At 42.5% G+C, this 26,912-nt stretch overlaps 1 protein-coding gene across 8 annotated transcripts in view; it reads left to right on the forward strand.

The window, feature by feature from the left end:
• Inpp4a (inositol polyphosphate-4-phosphatase type I A) overlaps positions 1-26,912 on the forward strand; it is a 136,376-nt gene that overhangs the window by 106,706 nt on the left and 2,758 nt on the right. For 6 of the 8 annotated variants that reach the window (XM_069988480.1, XM_069988481.1, XM_069988484.1 and 3 more), the window contains 7 exons: positions 260-432; positions 1,376-1,499; positions 5,513-5,639; positions 5,934-6,074; positions 8,118-8,215; positions 11,889-12,001; positions 16,052-16,206. In XM_069988480.1, coding sequence (XP_069844581.1) covers positions 260-432; positions 1,376-1,499; positions 5,513-5,639; positions 5,934-6,074; positions 8,118-8,215; positions 11,889-12,001; positions 16,052-16,206 — 931 coding nt within the window. Of the gene's footprint in view, positions 1-259; positions 433-1,375; positions 1,500-5,512; positions 5,640-5,933; positions 6,075-8,117; positions 8,216-11,888; positions 12,002-16,051; positions 16,207-21,487; positions 26,908-26,912 lie in introns of those variants that run through there. The other 2 variants (XM_069988482.1, XM_069988483.1) reach the window with 1 other exon arrangement.

The following is a 26,912-nucleotide window of genomic DNA, read 5'->3' on the forward strand; positions in this document are numbered from 1 at the left end:
AGGCATGAGTTGGTAGCTTTAAACTGCTTGAAGTTATTAGAAAGGCTACTGGCTACAGGGCTAGAGTCAGGACTGGTGTCTGGCCAAACTTGGTTCTAGTCCCAGGATAGAGGGTGGTCCAAACAGAGTCAGAAGATGTAGAAGTGTTGGGGGTAAGGGATAGGAAGATGGGACAATGGTTAGGGGATGAATGTACTAACTTACAGACCTAATCTGTAAGATCTTCCTTTCTAATCATAACTCCTTTATTTGTGCCCAGGTGAATGGAGTGAAGCCCTATACCCCCTGCTGACTACCCTCACAGACTGCGTGTCCATGATGAGTGACAAGGCCAAGAAGGCCATGGTCTTCCTGCTCATGCAGGACAGTGCCCCCACCATAGCTTCTTACCTGAGCCTGCAGTACCGCCGCGACGTAGTCTTCTGCCAAACCGTAAGCCGGGCTGGGCCAGGAGGGTGGCCCTCAGAAAATAACACCCTCAGGAAGGCCCTTTCCATCTCCTTCATTTGTGAAAAATGCAGAGAGTGTTGTTGTCTTCCTATTGGTTTTCAGTGTATTTAATAGAGAGGCTAGCTTTCAACACAGGATAGACACTACTCCATTGATAAGTATTGGTTTCTCCTGAAGAGCTGGCAGTGATCGGTAGGCTTTACACCAGGGTGGTGGTGGAAGGCATAGGACTCTGCTGTCTTTTTATTTTTTCCCCTGGGAAGGAATCTAATGGAGCAATATAGGTGCTTGCTATTTATGGTCTGCTTTCTCATTAATAAAACAGTAAGTACTTAATTCTTGTGGCTTATTGAAAAATTCTGTTTTAATGATATCAGTTATCTTTCAGTGAGATGAGAGTTGAAATAAATGTTATAAGTTAAAAGATGCCAGTTATACATTAGTAATGTGCAGTCATGTTGGTAGGCTGGTGCTGTGCAGTCCCTGCTCATGCTAGGAGGCCTTTTATCCCATAGGAAACCTCCCATTTAGAGCTGAGGGACTGTGCTATCTCTTATGCCTATTCTTAGATGATGTGGCTCTATAAATAAACAGACTCTTTTGGTATTGATTCTGGGCTTCTAGAAGTTTCCAACCTAGGAAAAATCCCAGGCAGGTCAGGACAAAGGCTGGGTTAAAACCAGGCTCACCTTAGGAGTGACAGGCACAAGCAAGCCCAAAGTATTTCACATTATCTCAATGACCTTTGCCCAATATGACTCCAGAGCCAAGACATCTCTAGCTCTCCAGTACTCCATTTCTCTCCACCTTCTATCCCCCGGGGATGAAATGCTACTGACATCCCTTTGAGCAGTGAAGCAGACAAATTCAAGTCCCAGGACTTGGGAAGCTAGTATCTATACCCCACACCCTATGTCTTCCACAGCTGACTGCTCTCATCTGTGGCTTCATCATCAAGCTAAGGAACTGCCTGCATGATGATGGCTTCCTGCGGCAGCTCTACACCATTGGACTACTGGCCCAGTTTGAAAGCCTCCTAAGCACCTATGGTGAGACTTGAGTGACTGCATACACCTGGGCTTTCCAAGACCTGAGGTCACAGTGGCAGTTTCATTTGTGATTTCTACTCTTTCTTCTCAGATATTAAAATGAATCTAAATTTCATGAGAATATGTGACAAAGAACCCATGAAACTCTCCTTGCTTTATGGTGCTGTTGATCTTCGTTTTATATCTTAAAGATCTTCCTAGTTGAGGATAGATGGTGATTATTTAACCAGGCACTTGTTTATGAATTGTTCCTACTAAACTTTTTGTGCAGTGACACCTGTTCACAGAAGGTGCATACAAACCCATTCCTCAGCCAGTAATTACTAAGAGTTACTAGGTCAAAGAGTAGGAATGTGTTAAAATTTATTTTCTATTTCCAAATTGGCCTTGAAAGATCCTTTCTTTTCCCTGGTCTTGTTTCCTATTATTCCTTCTAAAAAAGGTAAAAATGGATAATTTTTTTTTTTTTTGGTCCAGTCATGGGGCCTGAACTCTGGGCCTGGGCGCTGTCCCTCAGCTCTTCAGCTCAAGGCTAGCGCTCTACCACTTGAGCCACAGCACCACTTCCGGCTTTTTTCTTTTTGCTTATGTGGTGCTGAGGAATCGAACCCAGGGCCTCAGGCATGCAAGGCAAGTGCTCTACCACTGAGCCACCTTCCCAGCCCCAAAAATGGATAATTTTTAAAAAGTGCTTGCTAATCATGGAGTTATGGGATATACTTATTGAATAGATATCCTTTGCCATGTGGCCACAGCAAAGTTATATATTGCTTCTCTTCTCATTCTCAAATTGTGGGTATTGTCTTCTGAGCTCCATGCATTTTCCTGTCCCTCCCCACAGTCCTGAGCTTGACTATGGAAGGCTTGAGAAGGGTACCTGTTTCTACCAGCTGCATTTGTTTTTTTTTTTTTTTGTTTTGTTTTTTAAATTTTATTTTATTTTATTTGAGAACATACTGTACAGAGGGGCTACAATTACATGGGCAGGATAATGCATACATTTCTTACCAAGCATTGCAGCCTCCTCCCCTCCCAGCCTCCCCCCTCCCCCCCACCCAATCATACCCCCCTCCTCCCCCCACACTAACATTGTAAAGCTGGTTTTGACATGACATTTTGTACTTCTCATTGTTGCAACAGGTCCACCTGAATCCTTAAACGACTTGTTTGTCCCCATCTCCTCCACATGTTATACTGACATCAAATATAGTGAAAGCGGGGGTTACACTGTGGGGGAGGGACATACAAAGCAACAAAGAAATAATCTTATAAATGCGTTAGAAACACATGCATGAAAGAAACGAAAACATTAAAATACATATTTAAGGGTTCATTTTCCTAACATCACATTATCTGACCTTTTTCGCTTGACTCATACCTATACTAGATATTGCAAATAAGGGAAACCGTGGGACCTATGTTTCTTTGGGCCTGGCTTACTTCACTTAATATAATTTTTTCCAAACCTTTCCATTTCCTAACAAATGGGGAAATGTCATTCTTTCTGATGGAGGCATAGAATTCCATTGTGTATATATACCACATTTTCTTGATCCATTCATCTACTGAGGGGCATCTAGGTTGGTTCCAGATCTTAGCTATGGTAAATAATGCTGCAGTAAACATAGTTGTGCTGGTAGTTTTAGTGTGGTCTTGCTTGTAAACATTTGGGTAAATGCCCAAAAGTGGGATTGCTGGATCATAGGGGAGATCTATGTGAAGTCTTTTGAGGAACCTCCATACTGCTTTCCAAAGTGGTTGAACAAGTTTACATTCCCACCAACAATGAAGTAAGGTTCCTTTCTGTCCACATCCCCTCCAGCATCTGTTGTTAGAGTTCTTGATTTTTGCTGTTCTAACTGGAGTGAGGTGATATCTCAATGTTGTTTTGATTTGCATTTCTTTTATGGCTAGGGATGTTGAACATTTCTTCATGTGTCTATTGGCCATCCTTCTTTCTTCATCAGAGAAGCTTCTCTTTAAGTCTTTCGCCCACTTATTTATTGGGCAGTTGTTTCTTTGAGGATTTGTTGTTGGGTGGTTTAATTTTTTGAGTTCCAAGTATATTTTAGATATGAGACCCTTGTCCGTTGTATGGCTAGTAAAGATCTTCTCCCAATCAGTGGGCTTTCTATTGATCTTGCTAGCTATGTCATTTGCCCTGCCGAAGCTCTGCAACCTTATGCAATCCCATTTGTCCAACCTTTCTTTGATTTGTTGTGTTTCCGGCTCTCTATTCAGAAAATTTCGGCCTGAGCCAAGGAGACCTAGGGTTTCTCCTATTCCATCCTGTAATGTTTTCAGAGTGTCTGCTTTGAGTTCAAGGTCTTTGATCCATTTGGAGTTGATTCTGGTGCAGGGTGATATATAAGGATCTAGCTTTAGTTTTCTACATGTAGTTAACCAATTTTGCCAGCACCATTTACTGAAGAGGCTGTCTTTCTTCCATTCTATTGTTTTAGCTTCCTTATCGAAGATTAGATGGCTATAGGTCTGTAGGTTCATTTCTAGGTTTTCAATTCTATTCCATTGGTCCTGAGGTCTGTTCTTATGCCAATACCAAGCTGTTTTGATTACTATGACTTTATAGTAGAGTTTGAAATTTGGTATTGATATTCCTCCAGCAGTATTCTTTCCGTTGAGGAGCGTTTTTGCTATTCGGGGTCTTTTATTGTTCCATATGAACTTTTGGATTGCCTCTTCTATTTCCTTGAAGAATGAGGGTGGAATTTTGATAGGTATCGCGTTGAATTTGTAGATAGCCTTGGGAAGTATTGCCATTTTCACGATGTTAATCTTGCCAATCCAGGAACATGGGAGGTTTTGCCATTTTTTAAGTTCTGTGTTGATTTCCTTTTTCAAGATTTTAAGGTTTTCATCATAGAGGTCCTTCACTTCTTTGGTTAAGTTAATTCCTAGGTATTTTATTTTTTGTGGGGCTATTACAAATGGAGTTGCTTTCCTAATTTCAGCCACACTTTTCTCATTGTTGGCATACAGAAAAGCCATTGATTTTTGGGGGTTAATTTTATAACCTGCTACTTTGCCAAAGTTTTGAATCAGCTTGAGTAATTTGGGAGTGGAGTCTATGGGATTCTTTAAATACAAGATCATGTCATCTGCAAAGAGGGAGAGTTTTATTTCTTCTTTCCCTATTTGGATCCCCTTTATGTCTGCATCTTGTCTTATTGCTGTAGCTAGGCATTCTAATACTAGATTGAAGAGAAGTGGAGAGAGTGGACATCCTTGTCTTGTTCCTGAGTTAAGAGGAAATGGCTTTAGTTTTTCACCATTGAGTATAATGCTGGCTGTAGGTTTGTCATATACAGCCTTTATTGTATTGAGGAATGTTCCATGGATTCCTAATTTTTCCAAAACCTTCATCATAAAGGGGTGTTGGATCTTGTCAAATGCTTTTTCTGCATCTATTGAGATAACCATGTGGTTCTTATTCTTGCTCCTGTTGATGTGATGAATAATATTAATTGATTTGCGTATATTGAACCAGCTTTGCATCCCTGAAATGAATCCTGTTTGATCGTGGTGTATGATTTTTTGGATGAATTGTTGAAGTCAATTGGCCAAAATTTTGTTGAGAAGTTTTCCATCAATGTTCATCAAAGAAATGGGTCTATAGTTCTCTTTCTTTGATGAGTCCCTGCCTGGTTTTGGGATGAGGGTTATGATGGCTTCATAGAATGTGTTGGGTAGTGAGCTTTCTCTTTCAATTTCATTGAAGAGTTGGAGGAGTATTGGTGTGAGCTCTGCTTTGAAGGCCTTTTAAAATTCTGCTGTAAAACCATCTGGTCCTGGACTTTTCTTAGCTTCTACCAGCTGCATTTGTAATGCAGCATGGAGGGGAAAAGTCAGTGTCAGAGTTCATTCAGACAGTAGTGAGCCACAGAGGAAGGGGCTTAGTCCTCTGTCTTACACCTCACCCATTTTCTCTGTGCGGTCCCTCAGGAGAATGGAAGGCTTCTGCCTGACAGCCTTCTTCTCTCTCTTACATCCAGGAGAGGAGCTGGCGATGCTGGAGGACATGAGCCTTGGAATCATGGACTTGAGGAATGTGACCTTTAAAGTCACACAGGCCACTTCCAATGCATCAACTGACATGCTGCCTGTCATCACAGGAAACCGGTAGAAATATTTATTTAAATTTTCCAGTCAGCCAGAGAAGTGTTTTCACTTATGTTAATCTTTTGAGCTGCATGTTTCTTTCCTTTTCTTCTGTTTGGTCCTGTTAAAAATGAAGGTCATAGCCCCTTGTGTTAATATCACCTCCTTTAAAGTTCTTGCTTGGGGTTTGGATGTCACTAAGCCAGAGGCAGCCCAGGGACTCAGACTGAACCCTGCTTGGGGTTCCTGATTGCCTTTCTAGTATCTGGGTCTCAGCTCCTCACCTCTGTTCATTCTCCCTTGGCTTTCTTTCAGTGATGGGTTTAATGTGCGGATCCCTTTGCCAGGCCCACTCTTTGATACCTTGCCCCGGGAAATCCAGAGTGGCATGTTGCTTCGAGTGCAGCCAGTCCTCTTTAATGTGGGCATCAATGAGCAACAGACACTGGCTGAGAGGTATGTGCTACCCTTCTGGGACCTCTGTAACTGGTGTGATCAGTGATCAGTGTGCATGGATCCCTGGATATGGGTTCACCTCAACTTAGGATATACCCTGTGGTCACAGGAGCAGCACATTTCCAGTTCCAGTGAGGAACTGTTAGTAGGCCGGGGCACAGTCATGTTTCCATGTTAAATAGGTCACTTTGCTGGCTATGAATGTCAGCAGGATTTGCTAGAGATACATGTGAGAGGGTTGCTAGACAGATTAGGCCACAGGTACCCTGAACTGGATGATACAGAAGCTGGTTTAGGAATTCTGAGAAAGGACCAACAGGAGAACAGTATTTAAGTATTATTGGGAAGATTTGGTCTTTATTTGTGAGGAGAGTAGACTGTGGCCCCAGGCTTCAAGACAGGTGAATCAGTGCCTTGTTGAACTCCAATCCTTGATGCGAGGGGGGGTGAGGGGGATGTCTCATGTTTAGGGCAGATGGTGAGTTGGGCTCAGGCTAAGAAGCCATGCCAGGAAACAGAGTCCTCTGAGGCGGGAGCAGAGTTGAAAAGCTCATCACTAGGAGAGTGGCCTTCTTATGGGAGTCACCACTAAAGATGCCCTGGGAGATAAAATGACCTTCCCTGCATCTGGTAGATATTGAGCTGTTTCTGGGAAGGATTGAGGCAAGGCAGCTATGTTGAGCAGAAGGGAGGGTGGTGGAGGAGAGAACTGGAAGAAGAAGAGTTGAAGAATATAGGGTCTTGGTTTTGTTTGTTCCAGTACACTGGTGCATTGGGTTTCTGAGCTTTGGGGAGATTGCACAGAGAATGAAGGCTGTAGGCCCAAGGACAGGGCCAAGTCCTGAGGGAATATCCAACTAAAGACAAGTCATCATGGGCACTAGGGTGGATGGGCTATGATCCATGAGAGGTCATCTGGGTACCTTTTGGGGGATGTCTCATAAAGAGACTGAAACTTAGGCAGGTTATGAAACAGGGAAGTTGTAGGCTGGACTAGAGAGCTAGTTGTTAGGCTTCATAGCCTACATTTTTTTAATGATTACCTTGTGCCTTCCTTGCAAGTGGCATCCACTGCCTCTTCCTATGAGTATTTGGTTTAAAGGCACTTGCAACATGCTAGTGTACACAGGACACACCTGTATGCAGAGGAAACAATGAGTATCTGGGCATTCCAGAGGAACAGTTAGGGTGATAGGGTATTCCCGAAGATCTTCCAATGCCAGTTCAGGGCTGTATTTTCACTCCCCAAGCACATTACATAAACTTTATCCCTCTCCTAAGTCCTTCTGAGGCTGCAAGACATGGGGAGTGTGATCATTGTGGCTATAGATAGGAGTTTCTATGCCACACAAGGCAGACCTTTCAGGTTCTGGGTCTGGTACTATGTTAGTCACTTTCTGTCACTGTGACAGAATGTCTAAGAAAACAACTCAGAGAATTTGTTTTAGCTCACAGTGTCAGAAGTTTCAGTCCATGGTCACTTGACTCCTTGGCTTTGGGGCCTATGGATGAGTGAGGCAGAATACCATGGCAGAGGATATGAGGTAAAGGGACTTACTTTAAGGTAGACAGGAGGCAGAAAAAGAGCAAGAAGAACGGCCTGGGAAGAAGGTCTGCTTTTCAGAGGCAAGCCACCAAGGATCTATTTCCTCCAACTAAGCCCTACCTACCTGCCCATATCTTCGATTAATGAAGTTAGTTCCTTCTCATTAGTTAATAGCACTACCAGTGGCAACCAACCTTTAACACACAAGAAGTTTGTTGTGGAAACTTCATATCCAAATATAATATAACAGGTACAGATCATGTTCTGATCATTTCTTAGTTGCATCTATAACAACTTAGACATGGTTTCTGCCCATGAAATATATTTAAGCTGTTACCAACACTGTAAAGATGACTTCAAGCTCAGGAGTATGAAAATGGCCTATGATTTAGACATTCACAATAAATATTTGAGCGTATTCATTTTGTTAGCTCTGTTGGAGTGTGTTAGAAGGAAGTGATATGAGCCAGCTAATGATATCCCCTTAATGCCCAAAGGTTTGGTGATACGTCTTTACAAGAAGTCATCAATGTGGAGAGTTTGGTGCGACTAAATTCCTACTTTGAACAGTTTAAGGAAGTGTTGCCGGAGGATTGTAAGTATTCCTTTTCTCATAGTGGTTTCCACCAGCCTATTTTTCACTTTGAATCTTGGAGAGAAGCTGCCTGCTTATTGACCTTCTAGACACCGCCTGGCTTGCCTTGCTGCCACGGATGTTCATGTATATATGTGCGTATGTTCATGTGTTTCAGCTGTTCCTTCCCTGTTTCTCACATACACATGCACAACAGTCCATTCATCTTGTCAAGCACTGCCTCATTGGAATTTTGCCCAGAATTCTTCCCTGGTGCTGCAGCCTCTGGTTGTCTCCTGTATCAGTTATCTTCCACTGTACATGATGTGGGGGTTCCCCTATACTATTGTAGGCATTTCCACTCACTAGTACATTTAGAGCCAGGCCTAAGCTTCTATGAGTTCTCCATGAACCTACTTCCATGGTACTAAAGAGTAAGATGCTGAGAAGATATTTCTTACTGTCTGAGAGGTCAGTGTGGCCCCTGTCAGGGTATCACCTAGAGGCAGACAGAATTCTGTCATATCTGTGATTTCTCACAGATCCCCTCTTTAGTTAAGACACCACTGGCAGCCTCAGAACTCAGGGAAGAGCCCAGGGATGATGTTTAAGTCTCCAGAATTCAGTTTAGGAAATCCAGTAGGTCCAAGTGTGGTGAGAGCTAGCTCCTGCCACTAGAAGAATCACACAGGAGCTAAAGTAATCACTCCTGTTACAGAGCTAAAATGAAATCTTCTAAAGGGGACCCAAAGAAGGAAGAGAACGTGGGCTGGGAAGATGTGGGCAGGCTTCCTTTACATACTGTTGGAAAGTGCAGCAGATTTTAAGGGTTTAGAGCTGAGAGCACAGAAGTAAAGTGAGCATTTTCAAGTTGCTTTTGAGCCAGGGGCTGGGCTAAGTACCCTGAACATTTTCCACATTCATTGTTGTCAGTCCCACAATAACCATTAGTGTTAGTGCCTGTGTCCAAATGAAGAAAGCATGCCTGGCTCTGAAGAGTGAGGAAGTTTTCCTGGGGAGGAATGGGAATTTCCTTCTTTGACTCTTTTAACTGGTAGTGACATAGCGTGGATGGGGTAGGAGATATTCAGAAAGGCTCTGCCTGAGAATCAGCTTCGAGTTGGTCCCTGAAGCCAGTGCTTGAAAGTGAGGGACACTAAAGGATCTGATACTAAAAGAGGTTGCCATCGTTGGTGGTAGCAGATTGGTGTTCCTGCTAAAAGCAAAGGAGCAGACAGACCAATATAGCTTGAGCTCCAGATGTAAATGGCCTGTTGGATGTACAGATGTAGAGGTTCCAAGTATGTGACATGACAGGAAAAAGGCTTAGGACATAATATGGAAGAGATTCTGCTGAAAGGCCACAGAAGGAGGGCAGAACCCTTGAGAATATCCAAGTACAGGTTGGCCTCTGTATAGTGATTTCTCAGCAAAATCACAGTAATAATGGGCTATTTGGAATGGACTCTTCTGATGCAAATATGGGTAGTGACTAGAGGGACAGGGCTAGGAGAGCTTAGAAACACACCTTCATCTCTATGGTTGACATCAGTCTGCTTAAGGTCTGAGGAAGAGGAACAAGATGTGTGAAGAGAACAGAGTAGGGTCCTGGAGAGGCCAATTGGAGATGACCTAGTAAAGAGGAAAGGGGAGGTAGGAGTCAGAGCTCTAGCTTGATGTCCTCAGTCCCTAGTAAAACAGGAATTCTTTTATACTGATATGAGGGAGGTACACACAGAGCCAGAGCCTTGAGCAGAGTAAGATGTAGCATGAGTGTGAGTAGAGTTATAAGGGCCAAGTTGCTCAGCTCTGGCTACCTGATTCCTGAGTCTTGGCCCAAGTATGATGGGTACAAGATGTCTGGCAAGATCTCAGAATACCTCCAGCCCACCCCAGATAATCCTAAGGTGCTGTGACCAAGGCAAAAAAGACCCTACAAAGACTCAGCTGCAGGTTATCGTGATGCAGTCACAGAGGCATCCTTGTATTTTTCAGTACCATTTAGTAGGAACAACAGATTTGTCATGCCCTTGCCCCATGCCAGGATCTGATTCCCACTGCAGCCCGCCCTTTAAGGTGAGCACTGATCTCACACACACACTTGGAAGATTAAGACACTTAGGCCAACTTGGTGGATCTCCCCAGGAGCCACATCAAGCCTGGCACACCTCATTCTGGGTACTATAAGGGAATGTGACCGGCTCTGGACTACAGGATCTGAAATTGAGCACAGGAGAGGGACCAGGGACACATTGAGGATGTAATGCAGGTGGGAGCAGTGAAGGATGCTTTAGGGAGTAGATGCTTTCTGTGTCCCAACACTTTGGACTTGAGCAGTTTCCAGTGTTGCTGAGGTCCCAGGAGATGTTAAGGTAGTCTGAGGATGAAGGCCAGGGAAGGGTGAGGCTTATAGGAGTTAAAGCCAGGAAGCTGCAGGGGTGACCCAGATAATCTTTATTTCTGAGAGTGAATTGCTGGTCTGTGAGACTGAGAAGATTGCGCTTACTCACCTGAATATTCTCCATTTCCTCCATGTATCCTCAGGGGCAGGTTTCCAGTAAAATGAAGGCTATAGAGAAGGTCAGCTAGAGGTGACAGTTGTGGTTGCTTTCTCCTCCTGAGGGTGAATGTCCTGATCTACCTACCTTAAGCTCTCTTCCTCTGGGCTCCCATACACTGATGCACTTTACAGATAGGAGCATGAAGTATTTCGTGAAGGATCCTGTATATACCAGAGTGAATTTGTCGGCTGGAAGCTGTATGTGGTTAGATAGTCCATGTATTAGATTTGGTTTGAGGCCCCAGGCACTATTTTCCTTAGCTCTGGCCTTGAGGGTCAAGTCATCTCTTATCTTTTAGTAACTCAATATGTGGTTATCCCTAGAGTGCTTGATTGATTGAATGGTTCATTGGGAATGGTTGATTCTTTTTTCTCAACTCAGTCTCAGGTTTCAGTCTCAGGTTTCTTTTCTTTTTGCCAGTCCTGGGGCTTGAACTCAGGGCCTGGGCACTGTCCCTGAACTTCTTTTGTTCAAAGGCTAGAACTCTACCACTTGAGACACAGCACCACTGCTGGCTTTTTTGTTTATGTAGTACTGAGGAATCAAACCCAGGACTTCGTGAATGCTAAGCAAGCACTCTGCCACTAAGCTACCTTCCTAGCCCTAGTCTTAGGTTTCTTAGGTAAGGTGATCTTACAGACTTATTTCAGAGTCCAGGAAATTCTGAAATGGATGAAAGACTGTCAGAGTTGAAGAGGAAAGCTATTAGAAAGAGCAAAGAGCTCTCTCGGAGCAATTCTAAAATAAGTCCCTCCAGTTATGGCTTAAGTTCCCCTGAAGGAGGCTGTAATTTTCAGATTTGCATTCTCCAGGTTTTCAGGTCCACTTAGTGGTCAGTACTCACTACATAAGCTATCCTGAATCCTTGGTGGTTTTGGAGACAGACCCTCCCTCTTCCTCCCTCCCTCCCTCCTAACTGCCTCTTTTAGAAGCACAAGAAAGAAGTTCCTTAGGTGTCTGCTATCTAGCCCTTTGGGTTTGCAGAAAGATGAAGTAACTTTCCCTTTGAAGGTGTCAGTAAAGGAAATGCAGGACTCACCATGCTTAGTAATCATATCCACTCCATGAATACCTGTCTGTCTCCTTGCTGTGGCATCCTTGAGTGAGCTCCCACTCCCTCTCTTCTCTTCTAGGTCTACCTCGATCTCGGAGTCAGACCTGCCTGCCTGAACTGCTGCGCTTTCTAGGCCAGAACGTCCATGCCCGAAAGAATAAGAATGTGGATATTCTGTGGCAGGCTGCTGAGGTACTTGTTACAGTGAGGGAGGGAGGTTACAGTGTGTCTGCTACCATCCATTGTAACAAAATAGGGACAGATCAAAATCTGAGCCAGGGTGGAAAGAACAAATTGCTCTCTATACCAGAACACATGAGACAGTTACTGAATATGTTGAAAGGCTCTGGAAGACATAGATATTGCCTGTGAGCTCATCCATTAAGACTGCTTGGATTCTGATAAGCTTGACACAGTCTGTCCTTGGGGCATTTCCAAGCCAGGCTGATAGTAATTGTCACCTTCTGAAGCCTATGCAGTTGATAAGTCTGGCTGCCTGCTGCAGTTTTAAGTACGTTCAAGGGAGACTCTGGTAGTCTTTTATAGCTCTTTTAAACATCCTTATCCTACATTTCTGCTCTGATTATCTTTCCCAAGTACTTAACACTGCACACATTTTCTCACAACTTAAACTCATGGAATTCCAAGCTCTGAGCCTGAATGTGCAGGTATATCAACAGCAGCATATTCTGCCTGGCACTGGAACTTGTTATAAGGGGCCGGCACTGACAATCCAGTTCTCAGCCTAGACCAGAGGTGGGGGAAGGTAAGACACAAGCAGGAGCTGGCCTGATTCTTTCCATCACAATGGTGAGAGACCAGCCCCAACTTAGTTTCCCTGAACAGCTCATCTGTATATATCATGGTCCTTCTTGTCAGTAAACTATTTTTCTGACCTAGTAACTACTGATTATAGCTGGTCTTAGTACTTGTCAGCCATTCCCAGACTGTATGCTTATTAGACCACATGTTTGAGACCTACCCCCCTTTTTTTTTCTTTTTTTTTTTAAATACTGGGTTTGAACTCAGGGCTTCTGCTTGCTATGCAAATGCTCTCTCACTTGAGCCGTGGCCTCAGCTCGAGACTATGTTGTCATAACAGCCATTTTCTTTTTTTAAACTTAATTTAATTTTATTGTAAAGATTATATATAAAAAGGGTTACAGTTATATAAGTAAGGTAACGAGTACATTTCTTGTTGAACATTGTTATCCCATCCTTCATTTTTCTCCTAGTTTCCCTCTCCCTCTTGTGTCCCCCTCCAATTTGTAAAGTTCATTTCCAACATAGTGTCTTGTGAGTATTGCTGTTGCATTGGTTCACCCTTTGTCCTTTGTCTCATCCTTCCCTTCCCCAAATCAGATAAATATATATAAAAGACACATGGTACCAAAATAAAAATCTGACAACAGGGGATAAACCAAAGGGGGAAAAAGCGGAGAAAAAAAAGGAAATAACTTCACACAGTACATTAAAAACAACAGCAACAAAAACAACAAAAAAATGCCTCTTGTTTCCATATCTTGGAGTTCATTTTGGTTAGCATCATTTTATATGGTCTTATGTACATAGCTATTGAGCTATTGTAATCCTCTGCTACAACTATCCTAGACATATACTAATTATTACAAATGAGGGAAGCCATGGAGCCTATGTTTCTTTAGTTTGGCTTATTTCACTTAATATGATTTTTTCCAAGTCTTTCCATTTCCTTATGAATGGGACAGTATCATTCTTTCTGATGGAAGCATAGAATTCCATTGTGTACATATACCACATTTTCTTGATTCATTCATCTACTGGGGGCATCTAGTTGGTTCCATATCTTACCTGTGGTAAATATTACTGCAGTGAACATAGTTGTGCTAGCAGCTTTAGTGTGGCCTTGTTTGTGTTCATTTGGGTAAATGCTAGGAGTGGGATGTTGGATCATAGGGTAGTTCTACGTTTATTATTTTGAGGAACCTCCATACTGCTTTCCAGAGTAGTTGACCAGTTTACATTCCCACCAACAGTGCAGTAGTTTTCCCTTTTGGACACATTCCTGCCAGCACCTACTAATTATTTGTTTTCTTGATAATGGCCATTCTAACTTGGGGGAGGTAGAATCGCAATGTTGTTTTGATTTGCATTTCTTTTATGGCCAGAAATGTTGAATATTTCTTCATGTGTCTATTGGCTATTCTTATTTCCTCTTCAGAGAAGTCTCTTTTTAATTCTTTAGACTACTTATTAATGGAATGCTTGTCTCTTTGAGGATTTTTAATTGGGGGGTTTAATTTTTTTTTAGCTCTAGGTGTATTTTTTATATGAGGCTCTTGGCTGTTATATAGCTAGATTATTGATGGCTATGACTGATCCTACTCTTGTATTGAATGAAGCTTTGAAGAGTGGACATTCTCTTTTGTGTATGATCTCATTATCTTCTTGGAGCTGCAAAACACACTAATGGAAAATATGAACTAGATTATTGTTCAGATCTCCCCTCTCTGGCCAAGCTGTCCTTTGACAGTGGTGTGTGTGTGTGTGTGTGTGTGTCTGTGTGTGTGTGTGTGTGTGTGTGTGTGTGTGTGTGTGTGCAAATGCACATGCATACCAGTATCTAATATTTTTGGCTTGATTGATTGGGGATAGAGTCTCGAAGATTCATCTTCCCAGGCTAGTCTAAAACCAAGATTCTCAGATCTCAGTCTCCTGAGTAAATAGTATTACAAATATGAGACACTAGTACTAGCCCTGACCTTTGACATTTAATTACAATAGAGCTATTTTTTTTGTAGCATTAGTTATGGAAGCTCATAGCTTTCACAGCCTCAGTTTTCAGGGGTTCTCTTGGTATAGGGCTCATCTGTTAATGTTTGCTCAGGCTGTGCCCAGTAGATGTGATGATGTGGGACCTTCACATCAGGGCAGAGGGTACCTTTAACATTCTTTTATTCCATTTAGAAGAGGGGACTGGCCATGTTGTGACATCTTCATAAAACAAGTGCCTTTGTGAACTTCAGAGTCCAGAGATGACACAGCCAGACCCCTGGACACTAGCATGGGACATGTACTTCCTTATTTATTCTCTTTAGGAAAAACACATAGCTCTATAGCTGAGAGCAGATACAGAGGCCTGGGAATGCTTTGTTTGGGAACCATGGTTCTGTTTCTCTATTACCATACATTAGATTAAATATAGGGGCTGTTAACCATCCCCTGTCACTAGGCCAGATAGACAGTCTGTCTTTGTTCCCAGTAGAGCACTGAAGTATCAAAGCATAGATTCATGAGGCTACTGGGGACTCTTGATGTGTCCATTTTCATAGTGCCCACTGAGCCCTGGACATCCCTGGGGTTGGATGATTGGGGGAAAAATAATGCCACACCGCTCAAATACCAAATTTTACAGAGTTTCTTTTCAGGGTCTTATTTCTTCTTATTTCTGAGTATAAACAAAGAGTCCGTGGCTAAATGGCTAGAATACCTTCGGTCAAGACTAACTCCTCATTTAACAGGTAGGCGGTCCTGACCTTCTGATCAGGGATGGTTGCTGGCCCATTGGGATGGAAGCCTGGCACTGTAGATTCCTTCCTAGACAAAAGCTTGCTGGATTTGGAGACTGTAACCTAGGAGTGTAGAGGAGCTACTCTGTGTGCTACAGGGTAGTCTGGGGCTACCCTGTTCTCTCTTATATGAGCCATGCAGGGCCCTGACAGGTGTGGAGGTGGGGCAAAATGAGAAGAGCCTGTGGGGCCTGGTACTCAGAAGGCAGCTTTTCTGAACTGGTCCAATCTGTGGAGACTAGCAGGTCTGTTCTTTTTCAGTGGCATGGAGATCTGGCCAGGGACCAGGGGATTCTTCAGGTGGCCTTGGCCTCCCAAGTGGGACTTGACAGTAAAATCCTGGGTGTCCCAGGAAGGTTCTAGTATGATTTGGATGGGGATAGCTGGTAAGAAGCAGTGCAGAACAGCAATAAAGTGTATAGAGTAGTAGCTCAGACACAGGAAGGGTAGAGTGGTAGGGATGGAGACAGGACCCTTGGACAGCCTGGCCCATTGAGGCGCTTATTTGTAAATGACTTGTTTTCTGATACCAGCTTAGGAGAACATGGAGTTGGAAGAAAGCTGAGACAGGCTAGGATTGAATGTGAGTTACTGCCTATGTCCCTGATAGGCCTTTGAGAGCCTCCCTCTATAGAAATGTACTGCCCTGCTGTGGACTCTGCCATCCTAAGTACATCTTGTTTCCTGTTAACAGGTCTGCCGCCGCCTTAATGGGGTCCGGTTCACCAGCTGCAAGAGCGCTAAGGACCGCACAGCCATGTCTGTGACACTGGAACAGTGCCTGATCCTGCAGCATGAACACGGCATGGCCCCACAGGTCTTCACACAGGCCCTTGAGTGCATGCGCAGGTGAGTGCTCTGTCAGGCTACCGCCTGCCTGACTAGCTGCCCGCCCATCCACCGCCTGTGTAAACTGCAGATGAGATGGTGCCGGTTCCCTTACCCCACATGGGGCCCAATGCCCTGACATTGTAGTTTAACCCCTAGTCAAACAGCTGGCCCTGTATAATTCAGGCAGCATTTCCTTAGAGGGCAAGGCAGGGGAGCAGGACTGCACTGAAGCAGAATGAGAGAGGCAGGCTTGTGGGTCGTGCAGTTTGGTGGGGATGGAGAGTGACACTTGGCCTCCTTGCCTGGATGTGGGTGGGGTCTAGGGCTCACACTGTCTCAGTGGGCAGCTGCTGTTTGCTATTGTACATTGTATAGTTCCAATTTTGAGTGAGGAAGTACGTCTGCAGGTTGCACTGGTTTGCTATGCTTCCATTCTAGTCGTGGACACAGTTTGCTTCTATGAGCAAAGTGTCTACTGAGTGTTTTATGGTGACAGCTATCAGTGTGCCCTGGCCACCTCACCCTAATGACACCCTGATTTTGAGGCAGCAGGAGTGTTTGCAGAATGAAACCCATAACTCAAACTGTCTACTGTTGATCAATGCCTTGTTTCAAGCACTGCTGGGCAGCTCCCTACCTCACATACCAAAAGAAAGGATAAGAAACCTGGTTTTCCTGTCTCCTTCAATGTAGTCACCAATGCTGTTAAAGTCTTGTTTCTAACGGTCACTTCTACTGAACGTTCTGTATCATTTGTCCTCTCACAAAATTCTTTAAAGTGTTGTGATTCTCTTATCCTTTCTGTATGTTTCTGCCGTTTGGCCTTCTCACAATAATGCATAAGTGATGCATGAACTCCTGCCTCTTGATAATAGCATTTTGTAAAAATGGCACATTTTTGTCTTTGTTTTGTCACTTGAAGTTCATTAAAACCTCTGTTAAAGTTCCTAATCCCTTTGTTCCTTTGCTTATAGCAGTGGAGAAGCAATGGAGATTCAGAAATTCAGGGATATTCAGGGTACTTCTTAAAAACTGACTTAAGAACCCCACCCTCAAGAACCTCAGTACCCTTAGGTTCCATGGCCAAGGTAACCCTGGTGCTGGAGGGGTAAAAGGGTGCATCCATACCATTAGTGCTGCATGGTTGGGGTGAGCTGCAGACTGCCAGAGAAGTGAGGATAAGCTAGAATAGAGATCCCTGTGTTTATAGAAGTAGAGCTCACAATCGGGTCTAGTCAGTAGACAAGACCCAAGTTAGGCTTAACCCACCCTCCAGTTTTGAGCTCTTAGGCCACATTTGGGCATCTAGGTCTCAGGCAGCCAGGGATGGAGTGACCTAAGGTCTCTCCCTTAAGTGAATGCCAGGCCTGCCAAGCCTCGCACACTGGAGTGCCACCTTATTCACTCACTTTAGCCCATCTGGACTTTTTGTATAGGACAGCTCTGTGTGTGTGTGTGTGTGTGTGTGTGTGTGTGTGTGTGTGTGTGTGTGTGTGTGTGTGTGTGTGTGTGTGTGTGTGTGTGTGTGTGTGTGTGTGTGTGTGTGTGTGTGTGTGATGTGCGCATGTGTGTGTGCATATGCGTGGGTGCGTGGGTGCACATATGTGCTGCTGTGGATGGAACCCAAGGCCTTGAGCTCTATCACTGAGCTACATCCCCAGAACAGATAGTGATTATAAGTATTGTAACACATAAAGCATTTTTATCACATGCATAACTGATGCTTCTAGTAGGAAAATTAATAAATGAAGTTGTCTCCTCTCTCTCTCCCTCTTCCTTCCCCTCCCTCCCTCTCTCTCTCATCCTTCCCTCTTCCTTCTCTCCTTTTCTACAAACAAATATCTGTATTCCAACTATTTTCTCTGCTAACATTATTTGATGATAGGTATGATCATACATACATATATATTGGTGTGGGATCATTAATCCAGTCCCTGAATAACACATAAAGACATACATATGTACAAGCACAATTATATTTACAGTTTTTTTTTTTTTTGGTCGGTCCTGGGGCTTGAACTCTGGGTTTGGGCACTGTCCCTGCGCTCTTCAGTTCAAGGCGAGTGCTCTACCACTTGAGCCACAGCGCCACTTCCAGTTTTCTAGTGGTTTATTGGAGATAAGAGTCTCACCGACTTTCCTGCCCGGGCTGGCTTTGAACCGTGATCCTCAGATCTCAGCCTCCTGAGTAGCTAGGATTGCAGGCGTGAGACACCGGTGCCTGGCTTTATATTTACAGTTTTACCTATTGTCTTAGCCTACTTTTTCCACTTAACTATTGTAAGTGTACTTTTATGTTAATAAGTATAATTCTTGTCAGTTTTAACATCCCATATTTTTCTAACTTTTCACTGATTAAATTGTATTTGATTTTCAGTATTTAATCAAAGGTAGTACAGTCAATATATATTTTTCTATTCATGTGCAATAGACTTTTTCATTATTGTGACAGATTCTTGAGAAAAACAACTTAAAGGAGGAAAGCTTTATTTTTGGCTCAAGTTTCAACTGAACAGTACATGTTCAGCCGACTACATTGCTTCAGGGCCTTCAGGGTGTGAGGCAGAACATCCGTGGGGGAGAACTATAGTAGAGCAGATCTGTTTAGGGGGAGTGTGGAAAGAGAGAGGCAAAACCATTATACCAATATAATAGAATGGTGAGCTGCCTTGAAAGGCCTTGCTTAGTAAGTTAGTTCATCATTCTACAAGTATCGGGAAAAGGACAAAATGGAGATAAGTTTTTTGCTAGAATTTAATATGAGTGGCTTCCACTTCATTTCCTAAGTCCTGGCTCCCATCTGAAACCTCCTGAATAGTTTTTACTGTCTGCATTCCTATTAAGCATTCTGGTGTTTAGAGTTCCCATTTAGTTGCCAATTAAACTCTACTTATGGCATTCTAAGATTTTTCTAGCCAACTTCTTCAGGCTTTTCCAAATTCCTTCCACAAACCAATTACAAAGGCTTCAGGAAAACCACATTTGTCAAGGTTTTTCACCGCAGTGACCTCATTTTTCTGTTCCATCACTTCTGTGACACAGTCCCTGAGAAAAGCAATTGATGGGAGGAGGATTTATTCTTCCTGTCAGCTTCAGAGGCTTCAGTGCATGATTAACTGGCTCTGTTGTTTCTGGACCACAGTGAGATACACACATCATGGTATATGACCATGGTACAGCAAGGAAGCAGAAAGCAGCACAAAGGAACAGGTCAGATACAAGATAAACCCTTCCCTTTGTGACCTACTTCCTTCAAGTAGCTTCTACCTTCCACAGTTTTACCCCCTCCCGCCCCCATATTCTGCACATTTTTCATCCAATTAGTATATTAACCTCATGATGAAGTCAGAGCCCTCATGATCCAGTCAATCCCCCAATACCCACTTCTCAACACTGCTTGCTACAGGGACAAAGTCCTTACTCTATAAACTTTGTTGTTGTTGTTGTTATAGTTTTTAATGTACTATGTGATTTCTTTTTTCTTGTTGCTTAATTGGAAATAGAGTCACATGGACTTTCTGGACTAGCTTCGAACCCCACTCTAAAAACTTTTTAGGGGAACATTTCATATCTAAACCACACACCATGTTTGCTAAAATAGTTCTTTAGGTTAAAAAGCCTACACCTTTGTAACTAAATAATTTTAATACAAATTAGCAAGCTGCTTCCATACTAGTCACACTCCTGTCCAAAGTTTCCTGAAGTATCCATCTCTACCCTCATTGGTCCTGTCATTACTTTCTCCATTCTGAGCTCAGAAGGCTGTATTTCGTGGGGGACAGGAACCCAAGATTCTGAGCAGGAAAGAACTTTCCTTATATGGGAGGGCGCACCATTCCCTAACCTTGCTCTGCTTCTTACCCCTTGCCACAAATTACAGCTAGAACCTGCAGCTCACCTGAGAACCCTTAGGGGGGAGAAATTAATCTCACCTATGTTTTTGAGCAGAGGAGTGCATTTTGGCTTTCTTTTATCTTTGTCAGATGGAAAGTAGAGCATTCAGGGAGAGGTAGATATAGGAACAAAGCCTACACTTTGCTGACTCTTGGAGGCCCAGGGGAAGAATGGCCAGAGTTAGGCTGTTCAGCAACCAACACACTACACACTGATCTACAGTGGTTGCCAATTTCTGTGACATAAATAGGTGCCCATTTGAAAATAGGTGAGCCAGAACCCATTTTAAGCTCCCAGAATGGCACTACTCAACATGAGGTTGGGAAGAGAATCACATACTTAACTTCTAAAAAGTGCAAACATGACTGTCTAGTGCTGAGGATAATGGGACAAGCAGAAGTGTACCTTTGTCCCTTGTCAGGGGCTGAAACCCTCACATAATGGGCCTTCCTGAGTAGCAGTGACTACCAAACTAGCTTAGCATAGAATGTGACCATCAAGCAATGCTTGCCAGCTTGGAAAATGTCTCTTACTACAACAGCACAGTATAGCAAGGCCATTCCAGAGCTTCTGGGTTCCATTTCACTTCAGTACATTTCTTTACTTCTCTTCTTCCTTTCCTTCTTTTCCTTTCCCTTCCCAACCCCCCTTTTGAGCCCAGGCCTGATGTGCTTTATCACTGACCTATGCCCACATTTTCATTTCTTCTTCAGCACCAAACAAAGGAAAAATCAAAAATGTCTAATGTGGAGTTGGTTGAATTTCTTGGGGCTCATCTTGTAGAAAAGAATCTTGTAAGGTACACCCTGCCACTGCTCAGCCTGAGACCTCCCCCAGGCTGGGAGGAATATGCATAGGGTTCAGACCTGGGATAAATGCTTTTTGTTTGTGTTCATCAAGGGGCAGTTTTGGCCAACTCCATTGTTCCAGCTCCTGCTCAGGCATCTGTGAGAAGGTCAAACCCCTGTGGTTCTTCATGTTCAGCTTGCTTCTCAGAAATGCCCATCTGCAGCATGTGGGGGCATGGTGGGCGGCATGGAGCTGTGCTTGGCCAACTGAGAGAGGGTGAACATGGAAAACCATTTCTTCAACCTACATGTGTTTAATTTCAGTAGACTGCAGTATTTTTTCTTATTTTCACTTCTCTTTCTCTCCTCCTTTCCTGTAACTGTGCTGGTTTTGTTTTGGTCTTCCTTTTATACCCTCCTTTGCATATCATTTTTTCTTTCTCTTGTGGTTTCATTCCATTCTTTTTTTTTTTTTTTATCTTTTGGTTCTCCTTTTTTTTTCTTTTGCATACTTTTGGGTAAAATCCATCGCATGTGTATCTTTTCTTTCTTTCTTTCTTTCTTTCTTTTTTTCTTTTTTTTCTTTTCCTTTCTCCCAACCTTTTTCCTTTTCACAGCATTGGAACACGGGAGGTAGTCACCCAGAAGAACTTGAGCGGCCTGGTGCCCATCCGAGACTTAAGGCTAGACCCCAGCCTCCTCTGTTCCATTCCTCTATTAGCTCTGAGCCCCAATTTACTGATTGTGTGGCTCTTCTTGAGCATAGCATACCTGGTGACCAAATTACGTTGTAAATGAGTATCATTGTGAAAAATCAATAACAAAAGTGCCCGCATATGTCCAGCTACCGTGTACCTAATTGGACAGAAGGAAGGTGTCAAAGCGTGGTCTGCCAAGAAATATTTCATGCCTTACAGTTTGACGTTTCATTCTTCTGAACTGTAAATACCTGCCAAATTATTTCGCCAAGAGGACTTGTTCATTTCAATCATGCAGCGTCTCCAGTGCTTGTAACATGTTCTTACGGTGCCCTGTTACTGCATTATTTAACTGGCCTGGAATTACTTGTACCAAATCTCTGGCCTTTTTATGTAAAACTATTTATTATTATTTCCTGTACATCTCATGTGCCCTGTTTCCAAGAGAAAGGGATTCTGTCTGAAAAGAATTTGTATATTTGATACTGTTCTTTAAGTGTATTGGTAACCTTTCCTTTCCTTTTGAAGAAAAATGAAAAGAAAAAGATAGATGCTTTATAACTGGCTTCTCTTGACAAACCTATTTAATAGGACATGTACTTTCTGCTTTCATTTTAAAGCATAGTCCCTGGATTATTGTAGCAAACAGTTTGTGGCATTATAACATCTCCTTGCTTATGTGTATTATTTCTACTTGGGGATGATACAGCTGTGAATACAGTAACACATTGTACAATGTCAGGAGCACATAATGATAACATGTTGCACGTGGCTTCAGATTTACTCTTGACTGGATTATTAAACAGCTTCCAGGAATTAGTGCACACAGTAACAAAAGGCTGTTAAAGTTACATGCATTTATTTTTCTTGAAATAACATTTTTCATTTAAAATTACCTAATTTTAGGTTAAAATCATACATCTTTTATCTTTTACCAATCAAGTATTATTAATAATAATCAACCAAAAATATGAAAAAAAATAAACAAAGGAGGCCTAACTTGTGAGCAGTTGTGTCAGGTAGAGCTGTGAGAGAGAAAGGCTCACTTTCACTTCTGCTGTGTTACAATGTCCTAAAACAGGATGACTTGAGATTTTAGCATTCATACGTGGCAGAGGGTAATTATGAAGAGAGCCACAGAAAGTGTGGTGAGGGAATGTTCCCCACATTCTGAGAGGAAATGCAGTGGCTTCTCTGTCTTCTGGTTTATGATATCTTGTACTTCTATTTTGTTGCCCTTCAGCTAGTTCCCCCATCTTCTGTATTTTGTGCAATGGATTTTTTTTTACCAGTCTAAAGAACTGGAGTGAGTTAGAAAAGCTTATGTTTCCAGAATCATCGCCCTTGTACACATAAACACAGTTCACTGCAGAATCTGGTCTCTCCATTCTCTCTTCTAGCCTTGCAGTTCTTACTCTGTGGAACCACCTAGGGTACAGGTTCTAGGAGTCAGAGAAGCAGTTGACAACAAATGACAAATGTCATACAGTTTAAATTTTGCAGTATAAGGCCATCCTAGAAACATACTTCTTTATAGACCTGCTGATTACTGCAAGATCCCCAGGGACCTCTGTGTTACCCTGTGGGTGAGTATATTTGTCTTTTCTAAAATAACTGTGGTGGCTGTTCTGTGGCATCCTTTAGCAGAGTCTTACTGACTGTTAATCAGTTGTTAGTGGCAAGTTTTAGCAACATGCCTTAGTCACTTGACAATGTTTTATTTAATTTATGATTTTCTGAAAGGCATGTTACATATTTACCTTCTTTTACTTCAAGGTATATACTTTAGCTCTGAACCATTTTGTTAGCATCATTTGAAAGAGGGAGGGTAGCGTCCACAGCCATATTTCATCAGCAGTGTGATTTCTGCGCTGGATGGCACCCTCCTGATGCCCATGGTTGTGACCTCAATACATACTCTGGCCTGGCAGAGCAGAGACCCCACTTAGATAAGGGTAGACCTCTGATTATAGGACAGTCTTCCTGTCTCAGAGCCCCAGAGAGCTCTGTGGCACTTTGTGGGGCTCCTCTCAGGACCCACTGCCCAGAAATGGCTAGCCATAGCTTGCTAGAAGAGCTCTTCCAGGACAGGGCCCTCCAGGACACCATAACCTGACATCCACATGACCGATGGAGATGGCCAGTACCACCTTCCTGTCCTATATGGAAGAAATGAGAAGGAAAAAAGGAGTAAGTTCTTTGTTCTTTTCCCCCAAGAGATGGGTAAAAGGCAATATACCACCCTGAGCCTCCAGTTAAAGAGGGGCCAGTGCTAGGTAGGATACTGCTGCAGGTGATTAAGGTGGGGGAGGTTCTTTAAATATCTGTTTGCCCTTTATGCTGAATTTCAATGTTGTTAAGACCTTTTACTAATGAATCAGGACAAATACATATTCAAAATCTTACTTGCCTTAACAAAAAGTCAGTAAGATGAAAGTGGGATAGGGAGATCATTCAAGAAGGGGATTAGTGATGTTTTGTTATGGCTTTTAGATTGCTTCTGAAATCATGTTCATGCTGAAGCATTAGTGATATCATTCAGCTTTTCAGCAAGTATGACTGTCACTGCTTACTCTTTACTCCTGTGCCTTGGTTCAAACAGAGATATTAAAATGATGTTATATTCTCCCTCCACAAAGCAACTTCCCAGAATCTGCTGTGGCAGTGATAGGATGCTAAGGCCTCCTGGAAGGGAAAGCTAGAGATTTCTTTAGGGTTTTCATTTGAATTTTCATTTCAAAAATAAATGTTCATGGGGTTGGAAGAGCACTTGCCTAGCAAGACCCTGGCCCTAAAAAAGAAAAAGACCATGGCACCAGAAAAAGAAAAGAAAAATAAACATCCTCTGGCTAGTTATGGTAGCTCACACCTGTGATCCTAGCCTCTCTGGAGGCAGAGGCAGAAGGATCTTGAGTTCAAGGTCAGCCCAGGCAAAATTCAGTGAGATCAAAAGTTGGTGAAACCCTATCTCAACAAAATATCAAAAAAAAAAAAAAAAAAAAAAAGTATGTGGCCATTGCTGAAGTGGCAAGCACTTGCCTAGCAAATGTTAGGCCCTGGGATCAATCCCAGTACCTGGGGGAGGAGGAGAGATGGGTGTACTGAAAAAAGTATAATTATTTTAAACTTGTGGCTTCAGGATAGTTAAATCTCTCTTGCTTAGACTGGAAAGACCTTCTGAACATGAGTTATTGCCTCCCAAAAATTAGGCATCCCACACGGTCATTGCTGGCTCTGTAGCGGGAAATGCCAGTTACCAAGGTCTGTCTTTCTCACCTTACCTTGTTGCTGACAGAGTGCCAACTAACAGATAGCTGAGCTCACACAAGGATACTGGCAGGATGCAGAACTAGTACAGCAGCCAGATTTTATAAACAACCATATAGGAAAAATGATCTAAAAATGAAATTGAAATCAGCTGGTAATCTTGATTATAGTTTCATGTACATTATTTTCAGTGTTCAAAACCAGGTATTAGCTCCTTTCATGTATAATACAAGAAAATATCAAAATTCACAAATTATTCTTCCTTCTCAGGGGAGTTTGGTATTTTCTAGTGATAGGTAGGTTTTCAGAAGTTTGTCTTTATCTATGGAATGGAGAAGCCATATGTGAAATAGTATGTCAATGTAAGGGCTTCCAAGGATTAAACATTAACTGTACATAGGATCTTATCGCTTCTGCTTTAAAAATAGAATTATATTTTTTTGATTTCTAATACTTTTTTATTGTGAAAATACTGTACAGAGGGGTTACAGTTACATGAGCAAGGTAATGAGTACATTTGCTATCAAGTATTGTTACCTCCTCCCTCATTTGTTTTTCCCCTACCATCCCTTCCCTCCCATCTCCACAACTATACTCACCCCCCAAACCACCTAAATTGTAAAGTTCGTTTTTCAACGTAGCGTCTTGTACATATCATTGTTACCATGGGTCAACCTGTATCCCTATTTAAGCATTTTGTTTTTTCCCTTCCCCTCCCCAAGTTGGAGAAGTATATATACAAGATGCAGAGAATGTTTAAATGTGATCATTATCAGTTGTTGGAGGCCTGGTGGTTACTGATATGGTCCAGGTGTTTTACTCAGGTAGCACTTATCCAGGTGAAGGCTTCAGGTTCTGAGATAAGAAAATATTTAACTCAATATATTGGTTAATAGCAACTAGGAGGATGCTTTTCTAAAATACGTACGGTTATCTTTTAAAAAGAATTACTGTCTTTCCAAAAGCTGTAATGGGACTGTCATTTTCACTTACAAAGGTGTGATCAGTTGCCAATGATTTTTTATATGTATAACATGGTCTTGATACAAATTGAATTTTTTTTAAAAACACCATTTCTTGGTGATTGCAAATTCTCCATCTCATATGGGGGATTTTATACTGAACTTAATAACTACTTGATTTCATTGCTGGTCTTAGAACAGTAGGAAAAATCAAGTTATACTGTGATTTGAGAAGGCATTTATATTGAAAATTGCTTTTTCCTGTCTTACGTCTACCCCAGAACATTTCTCAGAGAACTTCCCTGAGACTCTCACTGGGGATGTGAGGTCTACTGCTCTTCCTCTTGGGCATCATTTGTTTTACCAGTAGGTTGCCATGGCAACTCTCAATCAAATTTTAATAGGAATGTTGTTAGCAGTGACTTTCCCAGGGAAAAGCACCAGTGGGCTCTCTGGTTCAGTAGCATTTGTTTTAGAGGTGACTTCCACTTGTACGATGATAGCTAGCTACCACCAAAGACCTCAGTAAGGTCACTCCTACATAACACGCCCTGCAAGGCAGACTGCACAGGCCTATGGGATTGCTTTATACCCAGCTAGCTGTCTCCTAGTTGGGGATGGGTGTCATATCAGCCTTGAGAGCCAGACAAGCAAAATGAGCATTTTGAGTTTGACGTGATTATAGTGCTTGCTTATATCTGAAAGTACAGCTCTTTAAAGTCTTTGGTAAGAGTAGCAATGTTTTTCTTTTCATATTAAATTTGCTGTAAATAGAACCATTGAACCTCAAGTTACAATAGAACCCCAAATAATCAGCCCACAAGCACAAAAAAACCATTAACTTAAACAGAAAACCTGCTTCCACATAGATACCACAAAGCTTTCAGAAACGCAGCCTCACAGCCCCACACGCATGTGCGCATCTCTGTGCTTCTCCCTTGCCTCATTCAGAAGCCTGCCATCTTACGTCTGTATTCATTGAAGTGGTGAATTCAGCACCCATTTAAGTCAGTCTTTTCTAATGCTATGAAAATAATCAGTTCATTTCATCTTAGTTTAAGTCTTTTCTTTTTTCCTTTTTTATTGCTGTCATTTCTTGTGCTTGTTTTTTCCCC

Source organism: Dipodomys merriami, unplaced genomic scaffold (genome assembly GCF_024711535.1).
Source record: "Dipodomys merriami isolate MVZ:Mamm:240054 unplaced genomic scaffold, mDipMer1.0.p SCAF_36, whole genome shotgun sequence".
Classification (NCBI taxonomy): domain Eukaryota; kingdom Metazoa; phylum Chordata; class Mammalia; order Rodentia; family Heteromyidae; genus Dipodomys; species Dipodomys merriami.